This window comes from Strongylocentrotus purpuratus, unplaced genomic scaffold, assembly GCF_000002235.5.
Source record: "Strongylocentrotus purpuratus isolate Spur 01 unplaced genomic scaffold, Spur_5.0 spur5_scaffold_9, whole genome shotgun sequence".
In the NCBI taxonomy this organism is placed as follows: domain Eukaryota; kingdom Metazoa; phylum Echinodermata; class Echinoidea; order Camarodonta; family Strongylocentrotidae; genus Strongylocentrotus; species Strongylocentrotus purpuratus.
The window spans coordinates 12,899,313-12,918,730 of record NW_022145615.1 but is presented as its reverse complement, the minus strand read 5'-3'; the positions used below and the strand labels follow the sequence as shown (position 1 = coordinate 12,918,730).

The 19,418-nt window shown below is 37.2% G+C and overlaps 1 protein-coding gene across 1 annotated transcript in view; it reads right to left on the bottom strand.

Annotated features, from left to right (window-relative positions):
• Positions 1 to 162: 162 nt before the first annotated feature.
• LOC577701 (ubiquilin-1) overlaps positions 163 to 19,418 on the bottom strand; it is a 29,129-nt gene continuing 9,873 nt past the window's right edge. The window contains exons 3-13 of the mRNA XM_777914.5: positions 18,768 to 18,814; positions 17,400 to 17,633; positions 15,916 to 16,041; positions 15,175 to 15,303; positions 12,546 to 12,660; positions 11,939 to 12,103; positions 10,012 to 10,157; positions 8,545 to 8,628; positions 8,147 to 8,262; positions 4,494 to 4,797; positions 163 to 4,146 (exon numbers count right to left, since the gene is read on the bottom strand). Of these exons, the coding sequence (XP_783007.4) occupies positions 4,009 to 4,146; positions 4,494 to 4,797; positions 8,147 to 8,262; positions 8,545 to 8,628; positions 10,012 to 10,157; positions 11,939 to 12,103; positions 12,546 to 12,660; positions 15,175 to 15,303; positions 15,916 to 16,041; positions 17,400 to 17,633; positions 18,768 to 18,814 (1,604 nt within the window). The 3' untranslated portion in view covers positions 163 to 4,008. The remainder of the gene's footprint in view (positions 4,147 to 4,493; positions 4,798 to 8,146; positions 8,263 to 8,544; positions 8,629 to 10,011; positions 10,158 to 11,938; positions 12,104 to 12,545; positions 12,661 to 15,174; positions 15,304 to 15,915; positions 16,042 to 17,399; positions 17,634 to 18,767; positions 18,815 to 19,418) is intronic.

Sequence of the window (19,418 nt, the reverse complement as noted above, 5' to 3'; positions counted from 1 at the left end):
CTTTAAAGTAACTTAAAAAGTATCAGTGTATAGGAAGTGCTATTTATAAGGAAGAAAATTTAAAGAAAAACTACCAAAGTAATACTTGCAACTGTTGATTGCATGATCAGAAGTGTACATGTACATCACATGAGGAAAGAATTCCAACTCTCTTGCACAAAATTTTTGATAATTCTTTAACCATTTATTCTCTGCTTTTATGTGGTGTGAGAAATATAGAACATACACAAAATTATTTTTACGGAGACTGGAATTTTCAAGTCATCAACAACAATTCAGGTCAAGAACGGAAAGAAATAGCTGCCATTATCAAAATCATTGCAATAAATTTGATTTACAACGAGGTCTACATGAAGTAAAAGTACAGGTTTTCTTTCAGTTCACGTTCTATATAAATGATACATAATCTTTAATATATATGAAGACTATGTATAGACTGGGCATACAGAAGGTAGATATTACGAAATTGCAGTTCTCATTACTTGCAAATGATACCGATGTCAAAAAGGTACACTTTTGTGAGAAAAAAATGCATCGATTTCTTTACAATAACCACTTTAAAATCACTGCAATATAACGTTCCCAAGAGTTCATATCCTCATCAATATACAATATCAATAGTATCTTACATATAACCTCATTTTTTCTTTAGACTATCACTTGCAGATACTGGATAAAATGTCCATAGTTTGAAGCCAAAAGGGCATTCAGGCGTATCGTTTTACACAGAGTTAACACCCTTTTGGCTCTAAGCGGACAATAGTCGCTGCAACTGCAGAACAGACGGGTCAATTTTCATAATCCTACATCATACAATATTTACAAGTATTGATAATAGCACAATGAGAAGGTCACATTGAGAGATATGCAGCCAGCAAGGTTTTCAGACTTGCAGTAATGGGGTGCGTGACTATAATTTATCATCTAGAAAATACACATATTATCATGTAACACACGATTGAAACAATGTTAAAGCGATACTGAACTGATAAACTTCCTGCCCTAGAATACTGTTTATTGCACAGCGCTATCTCATCGTCAACTTGCCATAAGTGCATAACCTAATTCCCACTTTGCAGACAGAGGACTCGATGCGAGAACCAACAGTGCAGCTAGGGAAGCAGCGAGTTACAGGACCATACTGCAACAGCTGACCCGAGATGGCCCTAGAGAAGATTTTTCAGTAGTGTTTCTAGTAAAGTATAGCTTTAAGAAGTCACACTGTGTAGGTTTGTAAGCTAGGTAACTCTAAATAAGCAATGATTACACTCAAATTTGAATTACGAGCACTTTCGTTTGCTTAGAAAAGGGGATGGTGCTCAAATGTATTAACAGCTCATTGGGAAAAATACAGTGAATAAAAACATATACATGTACTCCCATTAATCATTCCAATCTCATCCCCCCCCCCCAACCCACACCGCCAAACTACAAAAGATTCAGACTAACAAAGAACAAACTTGTTCTGGATCAACACTTAGTTTTAAGTAAGGTACGATATCACTCGAGTATCAAAAGGAAATTACAAAATCCAAGTAGAAATAAAAATTAAGGCAAATAAAATTACATACTATAATAATAAATGAATGGATAAATATGCGAATACAACTTGATACAATGTGCATGATGCAAGGAAAGTTGGTTGGTAAAAATAGAATGTGCATGGCTAAAAGAATCGTGTCAGAACCAAATACAATAGCAGAAACCGATGCGATGCCTTTACAATATTTGACCAATCAATACCGATACAAGAAGTTAAATCCACTGCCTTTTCTGTGTCTCAAACATTATGATTTGTGATAGATTTCTTTATGAGTTATCTGAACAAGGAGGACTTAAATCCCAAAACTACATGCCACATACTAATTAAAACTGTCAATTGTTTTATATTTATTAAAAAACTCTTCTAAATAGAGTGAAAATGTAAATATTGTCTGTTAATATCTTAACAGATGATTATTTTTTTTCTAAGCGTGTAAAATATTCATAAATAAAGCAACTACCTGATATTCTTCTTTCCGAGTTCTGGTTACTACGGAAAATTCACAGATTCAAAACAAGATGAATGTCAAAATATAACAAACATATGATGCCTACTGAAACAAAGATGTTAGAAACCAGTACCAGAATAATAAGCACATAACTGTAATAAAACTCGACTAGTCGTTCCCATACAGTGTAAAAGCAATTAACAGCCAGTTTTTACTGGCCATATTCAGCACTGGTGTAAAGTGAGTTGTCCTCAAAGGTTACAACCTTTCAGATTTAAATATTGAATTTAAGTATCATGCACTTTTAGAAAAAGATTCTTCATATTAAAATATAAAAGGGAATACCAATTAACTGTGATTAGCTTTTCTATTCTTTTCCTTGACTTCTTTGTGATGATTAATTCGCTGATTGTGACAGTATTCATCCATCCTTTGATTCACTTGGACTGCTAATCATACAATGTTGTACTGGTTGATAATGGCATACCACATTCCTTTATTACGATTTAGGATATACCACTCTATATGCATGTATCAATAGAGTTAATAAAGATTCCTCTACCGTATATATAAAAAATGAACAAACAAGATATAAGTCGGGGGAAAAGAAACTTGCCATGTACATAATTATGTTTTTTTTTGTCTGATAAAAGGCAAATGGAAAGGAATGGTGAAAAATAAAAAAGTTAACAGATTCACAATTTTTTTTAGAAACATACGTTTCTGGACAAATACAAGAAATACTATAATTTTTAAAGGATAATTACCAGGATCCATATATGTGTAGACCTACTGGGAAATTATGAGCTGCTGACTAGCGGTGAACTATCATTGATAAACTAGCAGCCACACAACCAGGAGGTATTAAATATAGCTGCCATAACATAAATTATACACAATAAACCATCACCACATAAATATCTACTACCTATAGGAAATACCATGTATTGGACAAAACTGGGCCTCTACATGCCACAGGATTTTAGCCCGATTATATTTTGTGTTTAGTTTAAACTTTACTTGGGTGCATTTTCTATATCTAAGCTACAGCAATAGAATAATTACTTTCCATCCACCTACCGGTACCGGTAAATAAAACCTACTCTTTCCTCTGAGGATGAAAATGCGCAGTTTCCCCGTGCTTCAAAACATACCGGTACTTGATTTCGTCCCCCAAGTAACTTTTGCAAGAATGTTTATAACCCCTCCTTCTTTCATCATTCCCTCTGGAGCATATTAAGTTTGGGCAAAAGTTGGCTTTTTTCCTCTCTTTTTTATAACAAAAAGGAAAATGTGACTGAAATCTAATCAGATGTTTTTAAATCAGTGAATTTTTATCAAAAGATAAATTATCGTGTAAATCATTGATATCAGACAGGTACTCATAAAACCCATGACTTGGTTAGAACACCTTATATTCACTTGGCCAGACAGAACTGCGAGATAAACAAACTACATGTGCCAATTAACTTGTATCATCCATAGGTTTAAAGATCTTTATGCTATACAGATAAGAAATAACAAGGGGTGCAACTATTTCTATTCAAAATTAACTGAAAAGTGCATATCAATATAAAACGAAATGCAAGTAGCAAAGTGTTTTTAAGGCAATGGTTTGCAGAAACAGATTTTACACGTCATATAATTACAATACCAATCACGTTAACTTGTCTAATACAACTATGGCCATTTATTTATATTACTCTCATGATATGAGGATGATATACATGTATAAACAATATCAATAATTTGTTAATCACAACATAAATTACAGTGGGGTCTTGAATGAATCAGTTATTTTCTCAACGTTACTATTAACTTATTTCTTATCAATCTATTTATAATATACAAATGTCTTACCATAGGTTGTTGGGATCTGCTTTATATGTTTGATAACCTGATGCAAATTGGACACACAGACACTAGGTATGGGATCGACATTTTAATCATTACGCCAGTACCTCCAAACTGTCACTGCGAAGATCATGTTTGAACAGGAGTGATAGGGTCAAGGTTGTCAACTTTGAATTAGTCTGTCGATAGCTGCGTTGACGTCGCCCCCTGTGGCCGTCAGCGCTCGAATGTTGGCCTCGCGATCGACGAACCCCATCGTGGCTAGCAGCTGGAGCTGAGGCTCAAACCGATCCTCTGGAGACTGTACAAAACAGAAAGAACAGGCCTCAAAATTAATAATTTGTTTTGTTTCTGTATCTCTCTTTACCCTTTTTATATAAGTATTGTATGATGTGTTGAAATGTACAATGTTCCTCTTTTTAATTGAATGTATTTTCATGCTTTTAATTTGTACTAATTTTATTTATCTATCTATCTATCTATCTAGTAAGTTAGTTAATTAGTTAGTTAGTTATTCATTGATGTATCTACAGTTTTCAAACAAGTATACCCCTCCAGTTCAAAGACTTCAATCACTGAGGGCTCTGTGTCAAAACAAAAATCAAACAGCAGATAGTATGATAAGGTAGATAAGATGTCAAGTCCTACCGGAGTAGAAGCTTGCTGTCCACCCATCCCAAAACCTCGCTGTCCGCCCATCCCCAAACCGTGCTGTCCACCTGTCCCCAGGGCTTGTAACATCTGGCTCATGATCGCATTAAACTGAGGCTCGGCAACCGGCGGTAGACCGGTCAGATTGGGAGGTGCACCGGGCGTGGTGGTGGTGGTCGTCCCTGCAGTTGTTGAGGGTACCGTGGGGGATGCGGTAGATGGGGCGGTGGTTGCTGTGCCCGTTGCGGGGGCTGTGGTAGAGCCCGTCGTTGTGGTTGAAGCAGGACCAGCCCCAGTCATGCTGCCATAGGAAGAAATGAAATGACTTTAACAAGTGAATAATGAGGTAGGAGAGCAAGGATTGAGAAGTACTCATATGGAGTATTGGATACAAAATAATAATAATAATAATAATAGTGTAAACTTATAGAGCGCACACACCGTCCAGGGACGCTCATGGCGCTAGCTCAGCAACAGTTCTCTTTGATACAAGTAAAGTAAATAACTTTGCAATATTTTTTGCGATATTTTATTATAACCCATTTCAATCCTCAGCTCTGCCTGGTGGGGCCCGGTGCCCTCCAGCTGCTCCGTTCACTGACAATTTAAGGGACTAGCCCAGTCAGCACATTATTCACAGAAGCTCTAGCATCTGAGGCCAACAGGCCCCACACAGGCAGCCAATGAGACTAAAGGGTGATAACTAATTAATTTCAAATGTATATACAAATAACATATCAATTATGGATTTAGTAAAATAAACTTATACAACTTAAGGAAATACTGGGTTACAGATGGAATAGGTAAGTCTTAAGACGAGTTTTAAAGGCAGAGTATGTTGCAATAGAGCGAAGTGATGAGGGAAGCTTATTCCATAATTTGGCTGCTGCATGCGAAAAAGCATGGTCTCCCCATGAATGACGGGTACGGGGAATTTGCAGCAAATTATCACTTCCAGATCTTAAGGTACGAGTTGGATTGTAGGAGTGTAGTGAGTCTTTAATGTATTGTGGCGAGATTCCATGGAGAGCCCGATAAACAAGTAACATGATTTTAAAGTGGACCCTTTTCTGGACAGGTAGCCAGTGAAGAGAGCGTAGTATAGGCGTAATAGAAGACATTCTTGGTGTGAAAGTAAGGAGTCTTGCACTGGAATTTTGGAGGGATTGCAGTCTGTCTTGCTGCTGTTTTGTGAGTCCAAATAGAATAGAATTACAAAAATCTAAGCGGGATGAGATTAATGCATGGATTAATTGTTCGCATGCTTTTTGAGTCAGAGATTTTCGTATGAACCCAAGGTTCCGCAGTTGATATCTTACAGACTTTAATATGCTAGATACATGTTCAATAAATGACATATTATTGTCAAATATCACACCGAGGTTACGGACCTTTGAGGCTGGCTTAAGAACTTTGTCACCTAGATGCAAGCTTAAATGAGTATGATTTGCTCTCAGTAAAGAGTTCTTAGAGCCCAAAATGATAAACTCAGTTTTATTTTCATTTATTTTAAGACCGTTGGAATCCATCCAGCCTTTCATGTCATGAATACAGGCTTCTAAAGTTCTCTTAGCATCGGCAATTGCATCTGAGGAAGGATGTACAGAAATGAAAAGCTGAATGTCATCAGCGTAACAATGATATTTTATATTATGTTTTCTAATTATTGTACTGATTGGCTCAAGGTAAACAGAAAACATTAACGGGCCACCAACAGACCCTTGTGGCACACCGTATGAAAGATAAGTTTTGTCAGATTGAGAGTTATTTACAGAGACATACTGGGTTCTTTTATGAATGTATGATGAAAACCACTGCAACGCAGTGCCTGTTACCCCAAGAGACTGTAGTCTCTTAACAAGTATTGTGTGGTCAATAGTGTCGAAAGCACTTGACATATCAAGTAGCACGAGAAAAGTAATGTTACCTTTATCCATTTCGGAGAGGACACAGTCCACAAGATTAGTTAGCAGAGTTTCCACACTATGGTGTGGGCGGTAGGCAGATTGAAAATTATCAATTAAATTATTTTCAATAAGATATGTGCGAAGACGTGAGAAAGCCACTCGTTCTGTGAGTTTGGACAGATACGACAAATTTGAGATAGGTCTATAGTTCTGAAGACACTCACTGTCCAAATTGGATTTTTTCAAGCTGGGGCGCACTGCTGCAATCTTCATACTGTCAGGAACTAACCCTGAACCAAGACTTGTGTTAATTATAGTTACAATTGATGGTATAATAGCAGGGAGACATTGTTTCAAAAGCAATGTTGGTATGGGGTCAAGTTCACTAGATTTAGAAGGTGAACTCATTATGATCGACTTAATCTCATTAGGTGTTGTTGGAGATAGCTTATCTAGTGTCTTCTCTGTAATCAAAGGAATTTCAAACCCTCCGATATTAGTAAGAGCTGATCTGACATTCTGAATTTTTTCCACAAAAAATTTGTTAAAACGATCTGCAAGATTCGCATAAGTAGGAAGGAGAGATTTCTTACTTCTATTAAGTAAAACGTTTGCAACTCTAAACAGCTGTCTTGTACTTGTGCAGCTTTCAACCAGCATAGAGTTATATGACGTTTTGGCAGCGCGAACACTTAACTGCACCAACTGACGCTGGTTCTGATATTTCACACGATCAGACTCAAGGCCCGATTTAAGCCGATCCATCAGACATGCATTCAAAAGTGAAATAAAACAAGGAATGTGTATAGACTGCAGGTCCAAAGGTGTGAATTCTTCCTTTAGCAATTTTTGAAATTCCATTTGATGCATACAAGAAGCAGACTCATAGGATTTATACATGTGCCCATCTTTCAAATAATAAGAAATTGACTCAGTCTTGCCAAAAGTCACATGCAGTGTACAAAGAAATATGTATATGGGACTACAGAAACATGTGGCATAAAAGTTTGCTCCAAACCACATGTCAACCACATCTTGTAGTAGTTTTGAATATGAGGGCAGTCCGTATCAGTGGATATTTCTTTCTTTAATATTCTTCAACAATAACATAATAATTGTAAAACAGTTCACAAAATTGGTCGCCTTTTTAAGAACCCAACCTATTATTTACATTGCAAATGAATAGACATCTATGGAGATGAGTGCACTTCAAACATCTCGTATCATTTGAAATTTGGATAGAAAGTATATGTAGAGGTGCTGTGGTCGAGTGGTTAAGTCGCCGGACTGTCGATCACAAGGTCCGTGGTTCGAGATCCGCCGTGGCACTAATGTCCTTTGGCAAGACATTGATCTGCATTTGCCACACTCAACCCAGGTGATGTAAATGGGTACCTGGCAGGAATTAATTCTTTGAAATACTAGAGCGCCGTAATGGTAGCAAAGCTAAAGCCGGGGTCATACCAAAAGACATTAAAAGATGGAAGTTGTTGCTACCTTGTTTGGCGTTCAACAATAAGGGATAGAGTAACGTCGATCTGGCGCTGCTCAGTGGCTGCCGGGCTCACGATCAATTGGGCAAAAAGAATTTCCGTTTCGGTTTAATAAAATTTAAAGTGGACTATTAGACTATTATTATTATTATTATAATCTCCAAAGTCTGGAAGCGCTAAGTGATTGTAATAAGCGATATATAAAAACTGAGTATTATTATTATTATTATCTCTTTACTATAACACGTACCCAGGTAGTAGCCCTGGTGCCTCTGTAGCTAGTTGTTGCATGCCTTGTTGTATCTGCATGATGGCTTGCATAGCCCTAGGGTTCGTCATAGCTTGCTGCACATCGGGATTCTGCATCTGTTTATAGAAATCAATAAATTGGAGAATACTTTAACTGTTTTTTTAATATGCATTGTTTTAGAAGACTTAGTCTAGGCTTAATTTGCAAGGTAAAATGATAAATAATACTGAAATTTACATATATACAATCAAGCAAAGAAATAAAAATGAATACAAAAAAAAATCAAATTAACATACATTTAAGTATGCATAAAAAGTTGTAATGATGGGTTCGACAAGTTTTATGAAAATTTAGTTTCATTACTAGAGAAGTAAATCCAGGTAATGTTTTGAACTTACTTGCTGAAGGAAGGATGGCATCATCGTAGTCATCTGTTCCTGAAGCTGTGGGTTACCAGCAAACAGTGGGTTATTCCTCATCACCTAAGAGAATTGGAAAATAGCAAAGAGATGGTTTGAATCTCTAATCTATTTGTCTGCTGGGTTGCTAGGTGAAGACATATTATCTCTGCAAGTCCCAACGTTGCCGGGTGGGACAGGTTGCCCAGAAACCAAAGTGCATTTTCCATGGAATACCGAAGCTGTGACATCATAAAAATCTATTTTTAGAATTTCTTAATTTTTTTCTTCATTTTCCAAAAAAAGCATCAAAAATAATGTCCAAACGTCGAAAACCATCTGAATAAATATATTCCCTATTGGAACTCAGTGTTTTTTGCTCTGGCTCGTAATGGTTATGAACCAGAGCATATAACACTGAGTTCCTATAGGAAAATTATTTATTCAGATGGTTATATCTCAGCCAATACTTAACATATTCAATTGGTTTTTGACATTTGGACATTATTTTTGATGCTTTTTCGGAAAATGAAGAAAAAAATTGAGAAATTCTAAATATAGATTTTTTATGACGTCACACTTCACCACCCTATGGGGAGCTGCAAGTGGGAGTAAGATCTTGAGGGAGAAGTGGTCTTGGGACATTCTAAAGGCATCCTTTAAGGGCTTTGGGATCGACCCCGCATCATGGGAGAAACTGATTTGGAATCGCTCCGCCTTGCGTGGTGCTCTCGCTTCCCAAGGACACATCAACTTTTATAAAGCCCCACTGCACTACTTGCGCCTTCTATATAGCAAACCATGCCTAATCGGTACCTGTTGGTCCCCATGATCCTCTTTTTCTTATGTTAATTGAGAGCTGATTTGATGCGATAACAACCTGTCAGTGACCTTGCATGGAGGTCTAATCCCCCTGGCCAAACTAGTACAGACAGGCGTTAAAGGACTTTTGGATTGACCCTGCATCATGGTAGAAACTTATGTGGAATCACTCTACCTTGCGTGGTGCTCTCTCTCCCCAAAGGCACATCGACATTTGAAAAGTGCAGAATTTGTGCGACAGAAACTTTGCTAGACTTTACTGTCAGACACTATTGAGTGACTGACTGACATCTTTTTTTCTTTGGTAATAACATACATAAAATGAGCTGTATCAGGTACATTGACATTTGTGTACACCAACAACCCACTACTTGTATGGCCAAAATTAAACTGATTGAATGTTTGTGCAGCATAAAACGTACGACCATTCGGTACAAGGATCTGAAAATCAGACTATTACTTTAATCGATTCAACAACTAATGGTCATTATTTTCCCCAAAACAGACATTTTCAAGCCCTTTCTTTATTAGGGAAGATCTAAATAATTATTGTCTTTCAAATGCCGTTGGAATTTAACCTTTTAATTTTTGGGGCCTGCAAGTGGGACATAGTACCTTTAATCTCTAAACCTTAAAATGATTTACCTGGGCTGCCATATCTGGGTTATCTGCCATATTTCTCATCATAGACTGCATGTAGGGAGCCTGCATCATGTTCTGCATCAGGCTAGGGTTGCTCTGGATCTGCTGCATCAGACTCTGCAGACCAGGACTGTTGTAAATGTTAGCACCTGTAAGAAATCACACAAGATATATGGTATAGTACTAGGCCTATTCGTTTTTACAAAACTGCTCCTGTACCTTATCTGATGACAAGATAATGTATATGTGCACCCGCCTATTCAGTAAACTCAAGCAGTAAAATCGTCTTAAAACTCTACCAAAAAAGAGAATATATGAGGATATAAAAAAAAATCAGCGACTGGAAAGTGTTGCTCCGTTATTCTTTATTCAAATGAAAACAGAAAGTCCATCACATATACTCATTAAAGATAAACTTGAGTTCTGGTAATGCGATTGCATTGTGAAAGAAAAGGTGTGGAATGGATCAGAAAAGTTGATCATATAGCATGTAAGTAATGGTGTTTAATGCAAGGTTCTGGAGTCATCAAAATCATCATAAATTTGGCAGAGTCTTGGTAAAGTAACAATCACTTACACAGAAATATGTATATGGGACAACACACATAGTGTCGGGGCTAGTACTACCCTGATTTCCTTATCTTTCTATGCTCATTACTCAGCCAGTATACATTTTCTTCCAAAATTGTTTGGCACATGACATTTATTTGTAATCTTGAACATTCATTGTAAGTTTCGTTAGATTCTGTGAGAATTCATTTTCTTTTTTTACCAGAACTCAAGTTTATCTTTAACAACAAAAAAGGTAAGCTCTGACAGGATAGCATTTACGTAGGCATATCACTGCCATTCACTCTCACTAAGCCAATGATCACCGTTTGAGACGTCACGAATAGTGGCCCGACTCTACGAGCAATTACGTGTTTCAGACTTCAAGATTTTGGTGGAATTTACTTGCATAAATTTACCATTCTGAACTTGTTTTGTCGGTTAGACACCATTTAGTGTTATTCTGGGGATTAAAAAATTTCTATTGATGTAATTATCTCAATATTTGGGATTGTCTTAGAATGTTAGCTTCAAGTCCAACTTAGAGATAAGTTCAACTTAGGATCTTTGTGAATCACTTAAACGACCTCGAAACAATGCTGCAAGAACTGGACGATGCAAGCCAACTAACAGGCCTCAAAATGAACATGAACAAGACTAAAGTCATGGCAGGATCAGCCAAAGACCCAAAACAAATCCAAGTGAACGGTACCAAAATGGAGCAAGTAGAGGAGTATATCTACTTAGGGCAACGTTTCTCCCTCCAAGACAAAAATCAAGACAAAAATCAAGACAACGAAATAAGAAGAAGAATCAAAGCTGGATGGCGAGCCTTTGGCAGATACAGCACCATCATGAAAGGCAAACTTCCATTATGCCTGAAAAAGAAAGTATATAACCAGTGCATCATCCCAGCAATCTCATACGCTGCAGAAACATGGACGCTAACTTCAAAAATGGAAAGAAAGCTAGCAGCCTCGCAACACAACATGGAAAGAAGTATTCTAAGCATCACATACAAAGACAGAAAAACGAACAAATGGATCAGGGAACAGACAAAAGTCCAGGACATCCTTGAAACAGTGAAAAGAAGGAGATGGAATTGGGCGGGCCACATCAGCCGTAGTAATGACAATCGCTGGAGCTCAGCAATCACTCACTGGACACCATATGAGGGAAAACGAAACAGGGGACGTCAAAGAAAAAGATGGCGAGACGAGCTGCAACAGTTCTGGGGCAGACAAATTGGCACCAACAGGCGCTGAACAGAAGCATTTGGAAACATCATGCTGAGGCCTTCATCCTGCAGTGGATTGACAATGGCTGATAAAGTAAAGTAAAAGTAAGAATCACCCCCCTGGGAGGCTATGTTGAAACTCACCTGGTTGAATGCCAGAGAGACCAGGCAACGTGGTACTGGATGTACTGCTGGTTGAAGTAGTGTTTGAAGTGGTGGTCGACGCTGAGGTCCTTTGTGAAGCAGGAGGAGCCCAGGGGTTGGGCAGGGGATCCGTGTTCTCCACACCCTGTTGGCTTGATGAGTTAGCTAAAGTAAAATAAGCACAGGGAAGGATTTGTATTGTAAAAGATGAAACCTGCATAAAATAAAACATATGCAGGCAGTAAGAGGAAATCAATAACAATATTCCAAGGTGCATGGGAAACTCAAGCTTGGTTTATTTGTTTTCCCAATTCCCTTTTTCCATCTCTCCATTTATTCATTTACCTATTTTCATTTATATATCCACGTTTTATTTTTAAATTTGTATTTCTCATTTAATTTATTTTGTTCTTAAATTTTTTCATTTATTTACTTTATTCATTTTCTAATTCATTTATTTATTCATTTATTTACTTGTTTATTATTATTATTATCAGTATTTATTTTGTGTGCGCAGAGGGCTTCAAACAATTGCAGCTACACTCTTATATACCCTTGGGCTTACAGTTAATCCAAACAAAATAATATTTGTATAAGATAACCTTACTGTTTGCCAGAGCTGCAAAGGGGTTTCCTCCTAGTTGTTCTTGGGCAGCATTCAGCATGGGTTCTTGAATGTCGGTATACAACCTCCGTAGCGCATTATAACCACCTGGTATACTCTGCAGGGGAAACAAGCAAAGTGAGAATGTTGTGAGATTTACAAACAATACAAAATATATCACCTTTTGTCAAGCCAGTGGTTCTTTAATTTTTTTTCTCTTATCCTCGAGCGTGGTTTTTATTTCCATATTTCAATACATACCGTATTTATATTAATTACTCAATGATTCAGTGAAACATATTAAACAGTGAAACATAAAATTGAAGTATATTCAGTAATTCTTCCAGCTTAGTATATTTTTCTTTGCTAACACATTCATACCTTAAAAATAATGTCAGCAACGATTTGAATTTACGTGACATTGATAAATTGCATATTGCGCATAGTTTAAAATAATGTTCAGGAGAGAATATTTCTTGTTTCCAATGCCCTTACCTACAGTGGTTCTTTACCTATTTTGCACAATGACCCCGTCTGAGATTACCCCATGTTACAAATATATACTGCTTAGAGAGGGAAGGTTGGAACTATGGTCCCCAAGTCAACGTGGCTACGACTACTATCCATGACTGGCGCAGCCCTGATAGAAAATAGTCCTCTCCACGTAACCACGTTTAACCAGAAACTCCAATATAGGCAGAATACATTTGGTTTATATCTGTCATCTTCAAAAAACCTTTTACTGCTGATATACTGATGGTCATCTGCACAGTACGGTAACTGCACAGTACGGTAACTGCACACACAAACGATTTTGAAGTGATGAATTTGCGCCAATATCAAACCATTAATAATGACATCGTCATACGCCAATGCGAAAGACAGTAGATATGTGCTAATTTGCAATGTATTAATATAGTATGGACATTGTGCGTGTGATTTCATGCGCCATGAACAGTACCTATGAATCTAGTACTACTGTACACATATCGTGACATCAGATGTTACAGCTGATGAAAATTCATTTACATGAGACCATTGTTAAAATGCATTTCATCACAATCACAACATGCAAAGATCCAATTAATTTGTTTTTTCATGACGGATACAATACCCTGCTGTTACCCACTGCTGTTACCCACGAAATGCAACTCTTTGTCAGTGCTGTTACCTCCTATACTGCCAATGTACATACATTCAGATCATAAATATCTCATTTCAGACTCATTTATAACCCCCTAAAACCCCAAATTAGCCCCAGGAGAATCAAGACCCCTGGGGGGTGTTTCACAAAGATCCTAAGTAGAACTTAACACTAAGTTGGTCTTAAAAATTACGGACAGCCATTGGAGCCTTAAAATGAAATATATTCAAAAGCAGAAATTCAAGTATTTCAGACTTTTTTTATAAATTCCACATCAAGAACATGAAATCTCCTTGATGATAGAAAATATGAATGATTTGAATCAACATTTTATGCCTTTCAAAATAACTTTTACAAAATATTTTCAAAGATGCTAACGGCTTTTCATAATTATTAAGTCCAACTTAGAATCTTTGTGAAACACCGCCCTGGTTCTATTAGAGTGCTAAATAAATGGTTAGCACTTTGTCAAATCTCACAATTATGAACCCATTGCACCATTTCCACTCCTGTATTCTGTTCTGTTAATCACATAGAGACATGCAATAATGCCTATGTGCTATGCGCTTTACAAAAACGTTTAATTATTATTATTAGGTGAGGGGTTGTTATTCTAGGATGGATTTGAACCCTTGATCCCTCGGGAGTGTTTCACAAAGACTAAGATAGACTTTAAGTTGGACTCAACTATGGCAGACCGTTCATGCGACCGTTTGCTCTTGCAGTTTACTGGCATTGGTCTCTGAAGGGACATATAAATTTTGGTCACAAATCTACAGAATTTACATTTTTTTCGATACCGGTAGTTCATTATTGAACGAAAAAATATTATCTAAAGATCATAATTGAGAGACCAATAGTGAGAGCAACCAGTGGCATGAATGGCATGTCATAGTTAAGTCCAACTTAAATTTGATCTTAGTTTTTGTGAAACACACCCCTGAGCATACTACTGTTAATACACTAACATTATTGAAAGGTAACAGAGACATGCAATTATGCCTATGTGTTATGCGCATACCAAAAACGTTTCATTATTATTATCTGGTGAGGGGGTTGTTATTATGGGATGGATTCGAACCCATGATCCCTGGTTTGAACGGCAGACACTTCACCGACTACACTATTCCAACTCATGGTCAGACTCCAGGATATGTGTTATCTTTAATTGAGTGGTGTCATCTTTGCCCTGGACTTCGCTCATCTGGCCTTACTCTCCAGATGCCCATTACTCATCTCAAGGGATATGGAGACCGGGCATTTTCCTCTATTGCTCCTCGTCTGTGGAATCCCTCCCACCATTTATTTGTGAAATTGACAACCTGGACCACCTCAAAGCTTCACTCAAAACTCACATCTTCCTTCAGGCATTTAAATGCTAACTTTATTGGAGGAGCTTGTGCCTTTGAATGTTTTTCAAACAGATATATGGCGCCATACAAATGCTGTGAAATATTATCATCATCATCAGCATCATCTTGTGCTCACCTCTAGATTGCTAAGTGCTCTGTCTTGAGTTCTCATCATCTCCTGCATCATAGCCGGATTACGAGCAAGCTCCATGGTCTGACGGAGCACCTCAGGGTTGTTCAGCATGTGCGATACCTCAGGATTCCTCTGTGGGAGGGAGAATCAAGACTGACATTGTGAGATAGGTTTCGATAGTCGAAGTTTGAAGTTTATTATCAAACAAAAAGTACATCAAAATAACAATCAAATGTGAATGTTTAACATGGAAAGGATAATTGGGACCAGAAAATAGCATTAAATGCCAATCGTGTCTGGTACCACTATCACAGAGTATCACAACAACTCTCATCATAGAAGCTGTAATAAATAAATATGAAAATGTAATGAATAAATACTAAAACTATTGAATACATACTTAAGCTAAAAACTATTCTACATCCAGGCTAAATTTTGTTCTATCATTAAATACAAAGCTTTGGTATTTTACACTAAATAAAAAGATAAAGAATTACATAACATAATAGTAATAATATTTACAAAGAGTATGAGAGTTATCATGTCATTGTAATTTTTCAGGAAAGATTAATTGGCAGCCTGTCACAGGACTGATATCATAAATCTTTTTCCTGAAAAATGAAGTTCTCCTATCCCATGAATAATTTGCCTAAAATGACAATATTTACAGATACCAGAACAAATGCAAAATAATTTTGTTAAAAATACTCTCATCATAGAAGCTATGCCAACTTGTGTTAATACCTCCATGATTTGTTGCATCTGAGGGTTGCCAAGCACAAGGTTCCTGAATATATCCGGGTTCTGCATCATGTTCTGTACCATGGGATTATCTAAGACCTGTCTCATCATGTCTGGGTTACTCATCAACTAGAAGATAGAAAGAAACAAGAGCAATGTTCAAAGGTGATGTTCTAGCTTGGATTAAAGGGGGGGGGGGTGTTTCACAAAGGCTAAGATCAAATTTAAGTTGGACTTAACTATGGCAGGCCATTTACGCCACTGGTTGCTATCACTATTGGCCTCTCAATTATGATTTTTATATAACATTTTTTCCTTCAAAAATGAATTATCAAAAAACATAAATTCTGTAGATGTATGACCACGAGAATTGTATGTCACTTGAGAGACCAGTGCCAGTAAATGGTAAGAGCAAACAACAGCATGAATGGACTGCTATAGTTAAGTCCAACTTAAAGTCGATCTTAGTCTTTGTGAAACACTCCCCAGAACAGAAGGAGAAGAAGCCATGATTCCTTTTCTCATGCATATGATCTGTATTGAAATGATTATTGATAGGGCTATGCACACACAGAGCGAAGCAAGACTTTGAAAAATTGACAGAACCTCAATTTATGTGTGCATGTGTGTGTTTATCTCACCTATAATAGAGTATCAACAAAATGTCACTCATAAGTGTGATTTGGCCGATGACTTTTGTTTGTGGGGGGGGGGGATCCTAAATAATATGCCATACGCTCCGTTTTACAAAAAATGTTGGTGAAAGTGGGATTAGAAAATCATAGTCTGACATGTAAGTACAATTTGAATCACAGTTCAGTTTTTATTTTCTTCTGTGTGAATGTCCATGTGTTGTTCTGTCTCTCTCTCTCTCTCTCTCTCTCTCTCTCTCTCTCTCTGTCTCTCTCTCTCTCTCTCTTTCTCTCTCTCTCTGAGATGGTCAGTGTGGCATATATACTACACACAATACAGTACATATGTACTACTACAACTCAGCCCTCCATGAAACCTTTTGGTTGGTCCCAAGGACCTTGAAATAAGTTAAAGCTTACATGTATCCTGCTACTAACCTGGTCAGTCTATAAACTGATATCTCTGCCCCATAATACTGTACTTCATTCTTCTTTACTTCTTTACTCCATCCACACATCCCTGAATCTGCTATTTGATCCACTAAACGTAACAACTTTTATTCGATTTCTCAGGATTGTACTTGTATGTGTTTTTAAGTTATTATATATATCCATGAATTGCATCTTTCAGCGTGAATCCAGTATAATAATCAACATATGAAGTTTGGAATAAACAATTATTGCTTGTTTTGTGAAATATGATTTCTAAATACTAAAAAGAATGTTCAAGCATGTTTATTAAGATGAGAGGTTTAGCACAATGTCCCAGCCTAGCTACATGTATAATGCTACAACATCATTTAAACTGTAAACTGGTAACTTAATACTCCACTACATGCTGAAGCCTCTGCTTACCTGTCTTTGCATCTGTTGCTGCATCTCGGCAAAGTTAGCTGAATCCAGTCCCATGCTACCGAGTCCCCCTAGGCCCCCCATCCCACCTAACCCACCCAGCCCCCCAAGGAACGGGTTCCCACCGGGAGCAGCTGTGGTCGGGTTCGCCGATGGGGCGGTGGTCGATGACGAGGATCCTGGGTTGGCGGGTGAAGCAGGACTGCTGGTGGTGGCTGTGCTTGTTCCTGCTTGATCCTGGAGAGTGTGTGGGAGTATGGAAAGAGGGGGGTTAAGGAGAAAATCCCAGTTAGAATCATGAACAGATATTTTTTGTAGTTTTTCAGTCTCATCAGCGCCTTTGATTAGGCAACTAGTCATGGCGCTTCATAAATACCTGGATTGGATTGGATTGGATACTTTCATTCATGTGTCAAACTACATCTAACATATAAAACACATATTTTTATGAAATGTCTTGGAGTTAGGCCCAAGTCAATTTAGTTCATAAACCAGGTCCCAACTGTACAACAATCAGAGCCTGGATCCACTTACTCTCATTAATCACACCAATTTCTACCTGTGGCAACAATGTTACAGATTTTGCATTGATTCTGTACATACATGTACATGTATCTAAAACATGGCTTGTAACATAGATTAGGAAGACGATAAGAATAGTGTAGGATGAACTTTCCCCATGTGTTGCATCTAAGATTCGACCCCTTTTTTTTTACATACATGAGCCAATACATGTAGGTACTGTATGTAGACAGCTAATGGAAAATCACTACTGTTTTCCCATACATAGACATTTTTAGGGCATTGCAGCCTCACCAGTTTGCAACAATTGTGCCCCAATTTTAAGAGAAAACCATTAGGATTCATTACAGTACAGAACTGCAAAATGTATAGTTGTTCATACAAACTTTTTGGTATGCCAGTGATCTCAAGAATATATACAGACCAAAAAGCTTGGCTACATGTAGCTTCTTTTTACTCACCAAATTTAATACATATCATTCATTTATATCCGACAGACGAAAAGTTTTTAATATTTATAGTACCATCAAGCAGTACGGCACTAGGGGTACATATTGAAGCTCATCTGTACACTCAGTTTATACAGATACATGTACATGTACCTGTTGGCTAAACAATGTTAACGAATGGCAAGAATTACAGTTTCCACAACATAAACCATGAGTTGTAGTTTACATAGCATTGTTGAGATCCCCTATGATACAATCAATTAACATCCAAATATTGGTGATATAAATCTGAAATTTGTTATGTAAATATCTAAACTACATGGTAAAGCAATATCAATGTAATAATTCTACCTTATATTCATCTAAATCTGAATTATGTCAAACATTAATTTTGGTTTACCTTTTTCGACCTGATGACCAGATGCACAACCATGTTATCTTTGATATCTGGGATTAAATGAGAATTAAATACAATTTCAAATGTATCAATTATTAAAGACTAAATACAAGCCATCCAAAATCAGTACAAATGACACAATACAGTGCTATCTTTATAAAGGATTAATACAAGAAAAGTGATGCAAATAACCTAGATCTCACACAAAATAATCAAGGAAAGACATCTTCACCAGACTTCAACCCTATCATTAAGTGTACAGAAAAAGCTTGTCTACACAAATGCTTGCGAGCAGATACAAAACGTTTTACACTATATTTACCCATATCATCACAATTTTTAGTGCAAATACAGATGTCTACCATATTATTCTATCCAGTTTATGGCCTTACAAGAGCTTGAATAAGACCCAAAGATACAGAAAACGTCATCTGCAATGTTTATGTCTATTTTCCTTCATTCATGTAACGCATGAGACAGAAAAGATCATATAACCTGGGCTTGCCTACATGTACACCCTAAACTTACAAACTCAAATGCAACTTATTCCAGAATGAAAAGAATGAAAGATGCTTTCTACTTTCTATTTTTTTTAAAAGGCTTCTGTGGAGTACCGTATTTGCCGGCAATAAGGCCGCACCGCCGCATAGGACG